This window comes from Scardinius erythrophthalmus (genome assembly GCF_964197995.2).
Source record: "Scardinius erythrophthalmus genome assembly, chromosome: 20".
NCBI lineage: Eukaryota > Metazoa > Chordata > Actinopteri > Cypriniformes > Leuciscidae > Scardinius > Scardinius erythrophthalmus.
This window is the reverse complement of record NC_138240.1, coordinates 4,869,531-4,883,241: the sequence shown is the minus strand read 5'-3', so window position 1 is coordinate 4,883,241 and position 13,711 is coordinate 4,869,531. Positions and strand designations below refer to the sequence as shown.

At 35.9% G+C, this 13,711-nt stretch overlaps 1 protein-coding gene across 3 annotated transcripts; it reads left to right on the top strand.

The window, feature by feature from the left end:
- Nucleotides 1-478: 478 nt before the first annotated feature.
- Nucleotides 479-12,674, top strand: irak1 (interleukin-1 receptor-associated kinase 1). Of its 3 annotated transcripts, none has more exons than XM_081349482.1 (14): nt 479-780; nt 1,517-1,684; nt 2,584-2,697; nt 2,786-2,868; nt 3,056-3,241; nt 3,351-3,415; nt 4,469-4,583; nt 5,790-5,902; nt 7,091-7,298; nt 8,474-8,542; nt 8,632-8,856; nt 9,151-9,589; nt 9,716-9,835; nt 11,488-12,674. In XM_081349482.1, exons 1-14 carry the CDS (start codon nt 669-671, stop codon nt 11,583-11,585), a joined length of 2,115 nt encoding a protein of 704 aa, XP_081205608.1. In that variant the 5' UTR covers nt 479-668; the 3' UTR covers nt 11,586-12,674. The 3 variants fall into 3 exon arrangements, with proteins under 3 accessions (XP_081205608.1, XP_081205609.1, XP_081205610.1); XM_081349483.1 differs by lacking the exon at nt 479-780 and adding an exon at nt 1,157-1,203; XM_081349484.1 differs by lacking the exon at nt 479-780 and having other exon boundaries at nt 1,547-1,684; nt 2,793-2,868.
- Nucleotides 12,675-13,711: the final 1,037 nt, after the last annotated feature.

Below are 13,711 nucleotides of genomic sequence, written 5' to 3'. Positions count from 1 at the left end.
AACAGCACTTATGAGCACAGGGAAATTTACCCTATTACTAAATGTGGAAAAAAGGAAATGGAAGATGTGAGTAAGTTATACGAAGTGGCGAAAGTAGCCTACTTTAATACTATGGTGAAGGTGATGACTGTGATTGTTAATAAATGTAATGTGACGTGGGCCTCTGGAAGCAGATATGAACTGCTGACGTTAGAAAGTTGGGCGGTAGTCAGTTTTTTCCCCGAATATTACAGTTGCTATTTTTTATGCTTTATTATCAACAAATAGCATGTACATGAGTAACTTCCATATTACATCAGAATAACATATCACATGCTTCACAATACAATAGAAATTACCAAAAAAAAAAACAAAGGGAAAATGAAAAGAGAAAAAAAGCGGTAGTCAGGGTTGCGATCTTTCCGTGCGGTGAAACGGCAGCTCATGAATATTAAGCAGATGACGCATCCTTACAATAGGTGACGTAATAAATATTCATGAGCCACTGCCAGGCAATCGCCATTAGTACGATTCGTGACGGCTGTGGTAGAAGAAAACAAGACCACTACTACAAGTGACAGCCGCAAGAAACTCCTGTGTTTAAGAACCACGTAAAGCAATATTAAAAGAGAGAGAGAGAGACAAGACTTACACATCTAATAAAGTTAAAACACCGAGGGTTTTTGAAAATGTCTGGAGCGGAGTTTGACAAGGAGTTTCTGTACAACTTACCCGCGTGTGTTATGAGTCACTTTACACGGATTATGGACTCACTTTCACACTCAGACTGGATATTGTTCGGTAAGATTAATGTATTTATCTTTATGTCTAGTGTTTTCTTTATTTAACTCGAACAGTAGATGATTAGCGCACTCGCTAACTCACTTAGCCATCTGAGCGGTGACGTCAAAAAGTTCAGTTTCTGTTCAGTTTGTGAAGCGTTTATTTCTTTACAGCAAGGGTTTGTTTATTTCGTTTAGTTGTGAATAACTTTTGTAAATCTCTATAGTGATATTTGTTAATGTATTCGAGGTAACTAGAATGTTATGCTAAGTGTTTGAGGATTGTTGCCATGGCCTGATGATGAATGATATTGGAGTAAATAAACGGGGAGAAATGAATTAGTATGATTAAAAAAAGTTTGTTTGTAAAAACAAAATTTGTTCAGCAGAAGACGTGGCTTACTGATGTTGTTTGGAGCGTATGTTGTGTCCATTCATTCAGGTGAGATGCTGAGATTTGAGAAGTCACATGGTTAAATCACAGCTGTATTTGGTCTTTTCCTCAATGTGGAATCATCTGGGATTGGGAATTAGTTGAAATAAGTTTATTTTTATGGCTATGTTGTCCATTTTTAGTATGTCAGCTGGAACTTAATAATGGGATCAGCTACGACTAACGTTACATAATTAGGATTCTTTCAAGTTTTGGCATGAATGATTCCATATTAATTCGTTATGTTTTTTTTTTTTTGCTGTAGTTATTTAGATATTTTGGTGGAAACTAAACTTAAAAAGTGCTTTTATGTCCATTGCAGCTTCACGGGTAATATCTGATCAGACTGAACTACGCCTTTTGGAACAAAGCCCCAGGCGCACAGACACCCTCATGCACAAATGGGGCTGCCGTAATGGGACAGTTGGGGAATTGGTGCAGATTCTTGAAGGCTTGCAGTGGTTTCGGCCCCGTGATATCATCCTTGAATGTATGCATGATTTTTTTCTTTTTTCCTCTCATTGTATTTGTTCATTTGCTTGCTTCTGTTGTCTCCACCACAACTGATGCCCTAACCAGACAGATTATCAGATGGGTTTCGTGGTTGTTACGAAACTCGCTTCATCGTCTTTGTTCATGCACTTTATTGACAAGGAACTCCCAGCGTTTCACATTTAAATTGTGAATAACACACAAGCACTATGCTGTCAAATGTGACATTTCTCTGCTGTGGTCACACTGAGAGAGAAAGAAAGAGAATGCAGATAGATTTGTTATAATGACTAATTTAATTGCAAATGAGATTGAAATGAAGCCATCTATACACTATATTTGCTTTAGATTCCCTAAAAAAATGTTTTTAAGATTTTGTCCTATTTTTTTTGTCTATCTTCAGTAATAATATTATAGCAGTGTTGTTATTGTTAACTTAAATGATTTCAAATCGTTTTTGGTGATTTAAATAAAGCTAAAATTATATACAGCATTTAATTATATAAATAAAGAACACACACACAACTTTAGATATTAGATAAAAATACTAAAATTAAGAGAACTGTAAGGAATAAAAAATAAAATAGAAATATTGCCTTTGTAACCATCTGAAATAAGTTTGTTGAAATATTAAAACTGAAATAAAAATAAATGAAAGCTAAATATAATATAAAAAAACTAATAAAAATGACAAGCACATAACAAAGATAAAAGCTAGTAAAAATAAAAGCTAATTCAAAATAAATAAATAATATACTTAAATAATACTAAAAAACACTGTATTATAGATGTGTAATTTTAGAGAAAAAATTGACCAGCTGATATATTTCAGTTTTGTGCAATTTATTATAGTTGGATAACAAATCCATTAATGTTCTTTTGTGTGCATTTCCAAAGGTAGACGTAAACCGCAGTCTAGTTCGGAGCAGCAGTCAGCTTCAGCGGTACCACAAGCCACTGCATGTCAAACCAGTACAGTCAGCTTCATCAAAGACTTTCTCCCTGTCCACGGTAACATCTTATACTTTCTACAGTGCTTGCACTTGATGATATCTGTGGTAAAATATATATTTTTAATATAGCTGTTTTGTTTTTCCAGAAATCAGGCCTCTACCCAAGCCTAGCCCTCCACCGCCCGATCTGGACTCCATTGATTCAAGAACCTCAAATATAGCGGAAGAGGTGCTTTATTTGATTTAAAAAATTCAGCCATTAAAAGTATTAATAAAAAAAGACTTGATAGGTTTGAGCAATCACTATGTTTTTAAAGTGTTGTCTAGGCATTAGTCAGCATGACTCTTCCTTTAGTCATCATGTTTTTCTTCCTTTCAGTTTCTTAATCCACTGACACTTTTGTGTTTGTTCACAGTGCCCATGCAAGAACCGTGTGGATCCCCCGCCGCTTTACTCCACTGCGATGAGCTGGCCGTTTGAGGAAATACAGAGAGGCACATGCAACTTTTCCCCTTGCAAGCAGATCGGTGAAGGAGGTTTCGGGCACGTGTATCAAGCTGTGATGAGAAACACTGAGTTTGCTGTGAAGAAGCTGAAAGAGGTACTAAAACAAACCTCTATGAGAGTTTGCTCGTTCTGCTATTGAGTCATTCACTTTCTTAAACATCCGTGTCCTTTCTCTCTCTTTTTCATTTGGATGTTCGGAGCAGGACTCTCATTTGGATTGGAATGTCGTGAAGGAAAGTTTCAGGACGGAAGTGGAAAAACTCTCACAGTAAGAAACTGTCTGTCCATCCTCTGCTCCTCTGGCTTATGCTTCCTTCTCTCGTGCTTTAAATCTGTCTTTCCTGATTTGTCTAAAGGCTGCCACACACTACAAGATGATTAAGACTATTTTGGGTCCAATTCTCCCCTTCCGTTTTATATGGGGCGGCAGTGGCTGAGTGGTTCATGTAGGTTGTCTACAAACCAAAAGGTTGGTGGTTTAATCCCCGGTTCCACTTGTCCAAGTGTCGAGGTGTCCATGAGCAAGACACCTAACCCCAGCTGCTCCCGACGAGCTGGATGGCGCCTTGCATGGCTGACACCACCGTCGGTGTATGAATGAGTGAGTGAATGGGTGAATGTGAGGCAATGTAAAGTGCTTTGGTGGCCATAGGTCTGAAAGCGCTATATAAATGCAGTCCATTTACCATTTACCATTCCGACAATCCTAGGTAAAGTCACGAATATCTTGATAGTTCTACAGATTATCTTCAGATTTTCCGGTGGGGCGAGGTGTGTTAAGAGTAATTAAATCTGCTCCGAAGAACGTCAGGGCCGAAGCGATCTCTTATCATAAATATCCAACATGTTGAATATTTTTTGATCAGAAATCCTGCTATGTGGGGGAATCCTAGAGAGGATTGTCACATGAAAGAGGTACTAAAACAAACCTCTATGAGAGTTTGCTCGTTCTGCTATTGAGTCATTCACTTTCTTAAACATCCGATAAGATCTTTTAGTGTGGGCCAGCCTTTAACTAGCTTTTTTCAGTTTGGCTATGATTCATTTATGTTTGTTCAACAGAAGTGCAGAATGGGACTTACCCGCTTGAAATTTGATTGCTCTTTATGCACAACACCTCTTCATGAGCAAAAAATGAAAATCTCCACCCTACCCTCCAAATCTTTTTTGTGGTTAGTTGTCATCCTGTTGTCTCTTAATTAGGTCATTTTTTTTCTGACACATTTTTCAGCCACACTTTCAAGCCTTGCTTCCTTCAGCTACTATAATGCTCTCATTAAATGTTAAGTAATACAATCTAACATGTTTTCTTATTCCGCAGATACAGGCATCCCAACATAATGGACTTTGTTGGCTACTGTATAGAAGGACAAACTTATTGTCTCATATATGTTTATATGCCGAATGGCTCTTTAGAGGACCGACTACGCTGTAAGGTGAGTTACCACTTTTGCTAGGGCTCGGCTTCATGATTTAGTATGTCACTTGAAGGCGTAATTCCGTCATCATTTTACTCGCCCTCATGGTTTTACAAACCTGAATGACATAATGTGAAAGTGAATGTGGGGCAAGGCTGTCAAGCACAAGAAAAAAAAAAACCCCACTATTAGCAGTTTGTATGACTTGTGTTTTAAGTGTTCTGAAGTCATACGATAGAATGAAATAAAATCGTTATTCGCTGATAATCATCTCCTCTGTCAAATCTCATTTGCAGGCCTGTACATTCAAATATTGTGCATCACAACTTATTGCGCAAAGTTTGGTGTCAATGACAAGATATGGCATGTGTCACTATGGCCACAGTCAGACTGCAGATAAATGTGGCCCAAATCAGATTTTTTTTTTTTGCTCAAATGTGATTGATCTTTTCTTCACAAACAACATACAATCTGATCTTTTTAATTCTGATTTGGCCACTTCTAGTCCTAAATCTGATATTAGTCAGATGTTTTGCAATGCGACTGAACCGCATATCATAATTCATGCGACTTTTACGCCACTCTAGAGCAACATTCGTCACAATTCTGCGTTCATGGGAGTCACTTCAAAGATTTTAAATACCCAAAGTTAAGACAGTTGCGAAAGGTAGTGAGTGAAGGACAGGGATGTGTCAGAACTTATAAGTATTACTGTGACAGCTCTATATACAAACAAAACATGAGGGCTCGTATCATAAAACGTTTTTTTTTTTTTTTTTTTTTTCGCATACTCTTTGTTTTTTTATATCGTCTGTGCACAGATTCGCTGGTTTGTGGCTTCCGTGGCAGATCACACTATAAATAAACACGGAATCACTTACTTTAATGTCCTTGTTTATTTCTGTGTGCTGCGTGACATCTTTTTATTGTTCTCTTGCACATGCGGGTCAGTTCGGGACCATGATCTGTTCACACTGGAATCTGATATTGGCCACATTTAAAACCACAATGTGAACAGCCATACAAAAAAAAGAAAAAAATCAATCTGAGGGATAAATTGGAATTGTGAACTTAAATCTCGCTAGTCAAATCATTTGTCACTGAACAAGTCATTTGTGTTTGGAATACCATGAAGGTAAGTAAATGATGACCGAAGTTAATTCTATGTAATCTAACCCTTTCATGGCATCGGTCTGTGTTATTCACTATGCTTGTTTCTTTCAGGACAGCAACGCCCTCTCTTGGTCACAGCGTGTAAATGTGGTACTGGGCACTGCGAAAGCTATTCAGTACCTGCATTCTTGCTCACCTGCACTTATTCATGGAGATATCAAGAGGTGAGTGCAAGAACATGTAAACCACATGAACTTTACCATTCAAAAGTTTGTGGTCAGTATTTTTTTTTATTCTGAAAGAAATTGAATACTTTTATTCAGCAAGGATGCATTAAATTGTTAAAAAAATACAGTAAAGACATTTTATAATGTATGTTACAAATGACTTCAGTAAAAATCATCATTTTCTTTTGAACCTTCCATTCATCAAAAAATCCTGAAAAAACAAACATGTCATGGTTTCTACAAAAATATTAAGCATCTCAACGGTTTTGAACATTTAATAATAATACGAAATGTTTCTTGAGCACCAAATTAGCATATTTGAAAGATTTCTGAAGGATCATGTGACACCGAAGACTGGAGTAATGATGCTGAAAATTCAGCTTTGCCGTCACAGAAATAAATCACATTTTAAAATATAACAAAAAAGAAAACTGTTATTTAAAATTGTAGTAATATTTCAGAATATTACTGTTTTTACTGTATTTTTGATAAAATAAATACAGTCTTGGTTCGCATAAGAGACTAGAATGGTAGTGTATGTTTAGATCTTTAGACTTTTTGAATCAGCAGTGTTTGGTCTGGATTATTGTGAGTTCAGTGGAAGTGACAGAAAATGCAGTAATTGTGGGGTTTTATCTAACTTTGTTTTGCTTTTATACAATTGCAAAGAGGTGTCTATGAAATGACTTAGACATTACTGAAAATTCTCTCTAAAAAGCCAAACATCATAGCTTGAGCTTCTGAGAATCACACTGTTGTTGCATAAAAGGTTGGAATCATTTTGACCCAGGTACATTTTCACGTACACAGATTCATTCTCCGCTGGTGCCTTTAGTGCAATGTGAGTGCAGTTACTTCAGGTTTTACAAATGTGATGAAGTACTTTTAGATTGGGATGGGTTTAAATCCATGAAAAACAAAATAACTTCAAGCTTTTGGGTCAGTTCACTTGTTGGCTACTGGTTTCATTAAAATACCAGCACCAGAAAAAGGGACATTTTCAAGCATGAATTCTCACACTAAGAGAAAATCAACTGCAGCCCCATTTTTCCTTTTTTGTTGAATATATTGTTCACATAAGTCAAATTAATTAAATTCGTGTTGCAAATTACATTATGTGTTGGTTTCATGTTAACCATTAGGGATGCACCAGGCTTCTTTCACAAACCAATCATCTTCCCTCAGCTCTAACATACTTTTAGGGGATCACCTGGAGCCCAAGCTGGGGGACTTTGGATTGGCGCGTTTATGTTGGAGCCCCAGCAAAACCCCAGGCAAAACGTCCACGGTGGCTCACACTGCAACGGTACGGGGAACTCTCGCATACCTCCCAGAAGAATACCTGAAGGATGGACAGCTAGGAGTGGAGATCGACATCTACAGCTTTGGAGTGGTGAGATGCATCTTTTAAGACATGCATTGTGAAAGCAAAATCTCATTGTAGTTACGCAAAATAGTTCACGCGAAATGAAAATTCACGCGAAATGAAAAATGAAAATTCTGTCATTAATTACTCACCCTCATGTCATTCCATACATGAAAGACTTTGATTCCTCTTCAGAACACAAATAAAGATATTTTTTATGAAATCTGAGATCTTTCTGTCCCTCCATAGACAGTCTATTCAACTACCACTTTGAGGTTTCAAAAAGTTCATAAACTTTCGTAAATTCGTAAAACTAATCCATATGAATTGAGCGGTTTAGTCCAAATTTTCTGAAGAGCCTCAATGGCTTTATATGATGAGCAGATTTACTTTTATTCACATATAAACGTTGATCAGTGAACTTAAACAAACCTGCTTGACGCTTGAGAACAAACCTCATTGGTTCTTGCTGAAGCTCAAACGTGCTTCGTAACACGAGAATGAAACCTCATTGGTTCTCACACATCAAGCAAACATGATTGAGCTTCTGTTTACCTGATGAATGTTTATATGTGTGGATGTAATACAATTAATTCTGTTCACCATATTTAGACAAAAATTTGGACTAAACTGCTTGATTCATATGGATTAGTTTTACGATCTCTTCATGAACTTTTTGAAGCGTCAAAGTGGTAGTTGCGTAGACTGTCAATGGAAGGACCGAAATCTCTCAGATTTCATTAAAAACATCTACATTTGTGTTCCGAAGATGAACGAAAGTCTTACAGGTTTGGAATAATGACAGAATTTTCATTTTAAGGTGAACTACCCCTTTAAATGGCAAAAAGTTATTATAACTTCGACCACCTGATTGTACTCAAAAGTTCTCCTTCATCCACATCAACAATATTTTATTGCGATAACATTCAATTGGGCTGAGATCCACAAAAAAAGAACCCATTGTAAATTGAAAATGGACTGAGACTCCATCACACCTAATTGAGATTTCAGCTCACTTTCAAGGCCAATGTAAAAACTACTTTTTGGTCCACTTATGGGCGTGAGTTGTTGTTTTTTTAAAGAAGGACCCACCCCTAATTTAAAGAAATCTTTTATGGTTCATGTCCGTAAACAGATGCTGCAAACGTCTTTCGGCTTTCCATCTTTGATAAAGTAACACTCCAGTTTCTCTCGTACCGCAGGTCATGCTAGAGATACTTACTGGACGGCAGGCTCTTGAGGTCGATGGCCAATCCAAAGCTGTTTACTTGGTGAGAAGAGATGAAGTCATATTATAGTAACATTTGTTAGTGTAGAGTTGGTGTTAATGGCAGGTGATTAAATCTGTTATTTTCCACAGAAAGATCTGGTTAAAGAGGAGGAAGATGATGGGAGAAATTTCAGCAAAGGGAAGCACTCGCGGGAGCTGTCCTATGCTCACGCAGCGGAGAACATCTGCAGGAAACATCTGGATCCTCGATTAATAACTAAAGACTCACCTAACCCTCATGGATCAATGGAAATTTCTCAAATGGCATGTCAATGTTTGGAACGACGGAGGAAGAAGAGGCCTCCCATGAAAGAAGTAGGAGAATCGATTCAATGCTATTTGTTTGTAATAAGTTATTTTAAATAGAATAAAATATTTCACAATATTACTGTTTCTACTGTATTTCTGATCAAATAAATGCAGCCTTGGTGAGCAGTACAAACTTCTTTAAAAAACATGAATTAGATCTTAATTACTCCAAACTTCTGAACTTTTTGAAGTAGTCACGTAGCTAACAATTGGACATTTTTAGAAACAATAATACCCCTTCATAATAATATGTTTTAGTTAGAATTATAGACTTATTCTGGCTCTATTGGTGTTTTATAGGTGTTCAAAGCACTTCAAGATGTGCATTCAGGGTTGAATACCTCTGGCAGATCGACCATGGTCAGAATATCTCCTGTATCATCTCACCCATCCACCCCTGAGCCTCTGCGCTCCGACAACAGCTCCCTGGACTCTCTCGCCCATCAGTTCTCCAAACTCCACCCTCAAGAGAACACATACCCCTGCCTTCACAAGCCTATCTTTCCCACCTTGGCCTCTGAAATGACTAGCTGCTCCGAGTCAGAGTTGAATGCTGAATCATGGGCTTCACATTCCTCTGGCATGCCATGTGAATCAGATGAGAGTCAAGGCTTCTCTCAGTACTTGACAAGTCACTGTAGCAGACCTCAGTCGCCGTCATGTGGGGCCTGTGGTGTTCAGAGCACTAAAATAAGCAGTTCTTTAGAGGAAAACCCATCACAGTCCAGTCCGAATGAAGGTAATATTTGTAATTTAAACCGATAGATTAGGAACATCATAAATATTTAAAGAAGCATTTTTCTGAATGTATGTTGTTATATCTTTCTGCTGGTCCCTGTTTCATTCTCTGTCTGAATCTTTACAGATTTTTCTGACCAGAAAGTGTTTATCAACCCTGTGAGGCAGCGACTGGTTGAGAAAATAGAGCTTTATGAAGAGGGCAGGATTTTAACTTCTGATCTGCTATCATCCGGAGACTCGTTATGTAAGTGTCCAAATCAATTGTAAATGGATTCCACAACTGTATACAAACAAATGTTTGGTGGGGGCAGTTCTGGGTTCTTCAGGCAACACGAGAAGCTGCTTTAAGATGGAATTTCATTCAAGCTGAGCTGATAATGACCCATGTAGTATAGTCATGGATGCTGGTTATCATGAACGCATCTGTTTGATCGGTACTTTGAATGCATCAGGTCACAAATTGTCATTTATAACTTGAAGCGCTACTGTAGTGACAAATATAAGGCCGAATACTTTATCTAACCAAGCCCAGTAAGCAATAGACACATTTTGTATGTATTATTTGAATGCTTTCAACAAACTGGTACACGTCCATCAAATACAATTGAACAAATATATTCTGTATATATAAACTCTGCAAAAAAGAAACGTCCCTTTTTCAGGATACTGTATTTTAAATATAATTTTGTAAAATCCAAATAAATTTTACTGACCATTATTGGAAACGGTTTAAACAATGTTTTACAATGAACCATAAACAATTGCACCTGCGGAAAAGTCCTTAAGACACTAATGGCCGGTTTCCCAGACAAGGTTTAAGCTAGTCCCAGACTAAAGTGCATGTTTGAGCTGTTTTAACTAAAAGAAACTTGCTCTAACATATCTTAAAATATGTCAGTGCCATTTTTTTTGTCTCAAGATGCAAGCCAGTAATGTTTTTTTCTAAGGCACGTTTATAAAATCTACCTAAATGAACTAAGGCCTAAGCCAGGCTTAATCTAAGCCTTGTCTGTGAAACCGGGCCTAAGAGTTTACAGACGTTAGGCAGGTAAGGTCACAGTTCTAACTTGGGACACTAAAGAAATCTTTCTACTGAATCTGGGAAAAACACCAGGAGAAAGATGGCTAGGGTCCCTGATCACCTGCGTGAACATGCCATAGTCCTGCTGCAGGAGGCATGAGGACTGCAGATGTGAACAGAGCAACGTCTGTGATGTAAGATGCCTAAGACAGTGCTAATGGGAGAAAGGATAGACAGCTGATCGTCCTCCTAGTGCCAAGCCACATGTTAGACGTCAGAGAACTTGCATATCTATGAGGATGAGATGCACGTAGCTGTTGGTCACACAAGATGCTGACTTATTTGATATTGTCCAGAGACTCATTATTGCATTTCTGTTCGTCAAATGTCTGTGAAATTTGTTCACTTTATATCTGTTGTTGAATCTTTTTATGTTCATACAAATATTTACACGTTAAGAAATTGGATGAGGGGGGAAAAAAGTTTCTTTTTTTTGGTGTGTGTGTATGTTTGTGTGGAGCTACATGTATGTGTTTGTGTGGAGCTACATGCATTTATCAAAGCCACAAATATTTCATCACTATAAACCACTTCATTATAATTTTCATTAACATTAACAAACATTATTCATTGCGTAACAGATTAGTTCTGCAGAGATGATTTAAAGCTTCTAGTTTGAAGAACTCAGTGCAGTTTCTTGTTGTGACATTATAATAATTTAATCTACAAAACAAATGCAAGTTACTTAATATTGAGTTAAAAAGATGGAAAGGAAATCTTTCCAAAATGAGTTGAGACAATTTTTTTTGTGCTTATAGAAGTTACCTGTTAATTGAATTTAAATAATATACATATATATTTTCATTATTTTGTAGACCGAGGGATGAGTGCTCAAACAAGGGAGCCAGAAGAGAGTGATGAGTTTGCAAGTGAGACATCTGGAATCAACATGCAGTCACCGGCTGCAGTTTAACACTGGCTGTTTGGAAGAAAGCGCCCAACAATTGTTAAAATATTATACAAAATATTCATGATGAATAATGGTATTATATTCTTTATGGTACTTTTTTATGGTTATGGTAGAGACATTACCTCCATAAATACCTCGGCCAAAGGTATTTTTTATTTATGGTAATGGCAAGTGAAAAGTGGTACGGATAATGAAAGCTCTGAAGTTGTGAACCTGTGAATCTTGAATGACAAGTTAAATGGAAAGATATAAAAGTGCATAATTTATTGTTATACGCCTGTTATTTTGGCGATCTAATGTCTTGTCTGTTGTTTTTGGCTTAGTTCTCAGTGGCAAATGGCTTTTTATAGCATAAAGTCAAGTGTATGGTTTATGGTTAAAACACCTACGTGTATGAGTACTATTTAACATTAATGACTCATCTATTTCTATGGTACTAACTAGTGATTGTTGTATAAATTGAATTCAACATTTAGCCTTTGCAGTTTTCATTATGCACATTTTATTTTTAACTGTCAGCAAACCAACAGCAATAATATAACGGCTTTATTTGAAACACAGCATACGTTTCCATCAGAGGCCATATTCAATATTTCTACATTTAGCCCATTGCTTTTTAAAGATCCATTTTTCAAACCGCCAAAAGCTTCTTTTGATTCGCTCTTAATTTTTGTTTATGTTATTGTAAACACTGACTTGTAAAATGTTTTTACTTGAAAAAATGTTTTGTATTGAAATCTGTTTTGAAAGTTTAGATCATTTATCAAAACACTGGGCTTTTGTGAATGGAATATAACTCTTATGTGTGTTAGTAAGAGTTTTATGCTATTTACATGAATTATATTATTATTAGATCATTTTTTTCATGCAGAGATCATGAATATTAGAGAAATTATTACGTTAGATTGACTGGAAAAATTACTGTTTTTGCTGTAGTTTGTTACATAATACAAATATAAATATTTTACCTTATTTCTGTATGTATATATTCTATAATAGATGTTTCTATGTCCCAAGGGTTGGTTTTTTATTAAATTTCCACCTTTTTATATTTTTATTATATGAAGATCACATTAAAGATCACAAAACTTGCACATTTTTTCCCTTAATTATTTTTTGTTCCCTTTTCTCAGACCCAAACTTTCAATCTGAAACCTAAAATATTTACGTTTAAAACTACGACAAGTGAAATAAAACATTTCAATATTTGTGAAAATTATTAATATTTTTAAAATATATAGATGTAATTTACTCTATTAGAGATATAAAGATTATGTACATGTATTTAGATAGATTCATTTATATTCTACATTCTAATAACTCTTTGTATTTTATTGACTTTGCTCAAGTAAATACATTAAAAACGTGTGAAGAAAATTGACAATTCAAGGTAAATATCACTTGAGGGTATAATATTTTTTGCAGTGATTTTGTCAAATTGTGCAAAAAGACAACAGGGCATATCTGTGAAAAAAAAACTAAACATGTAAATTCAAATTCAAACTATATTTAAAGTTTTACAACACACTATAAAATGTATGGCATTTGGGTGTAAACTAGTAATCTATTCCAGATTGCAGTATATAGTTGATGAGTGAATGGAATGTGATGGTAGAATTTTTTTATTGAACAAAAAATATAATGCCATTCATAAATGCCAAATAAATAAGCAAGGCACACCAATACAATTTGGGAAAACAATGTACAAATGAACAAAGAGGGTTCTTTTCATTCATCTTCCAAAAAAATTAGTCTTATATCATCCCAGCAAATTTGCTGGCCGGTTTACTATTCATAGCCTATTTAACAGAACATTGTTACAAAGATGACGTTTAAATACAGAGAAATACAGTTTTGTCTTCATACACTGATTAAATTTATGGATAAAGAATTTACCCAAAATCAACATTAATGAAAATATTTTGCCTTTTTGTCATCCAACAACATTCCAAACACAATATGGTTGGTTTCTAGAAAAAGTAGACAGATTTCAACTAATACACTCTCAAAAATAAAGGTTCTTTACTGTGGTTCAACGAAGATCCATGGAACCTTTCCATTTCACCAAAAAAATATAATTATTATAGTTGAAAAACAGATGTCCTTATCACCAAGTAAAAAAAAAAATG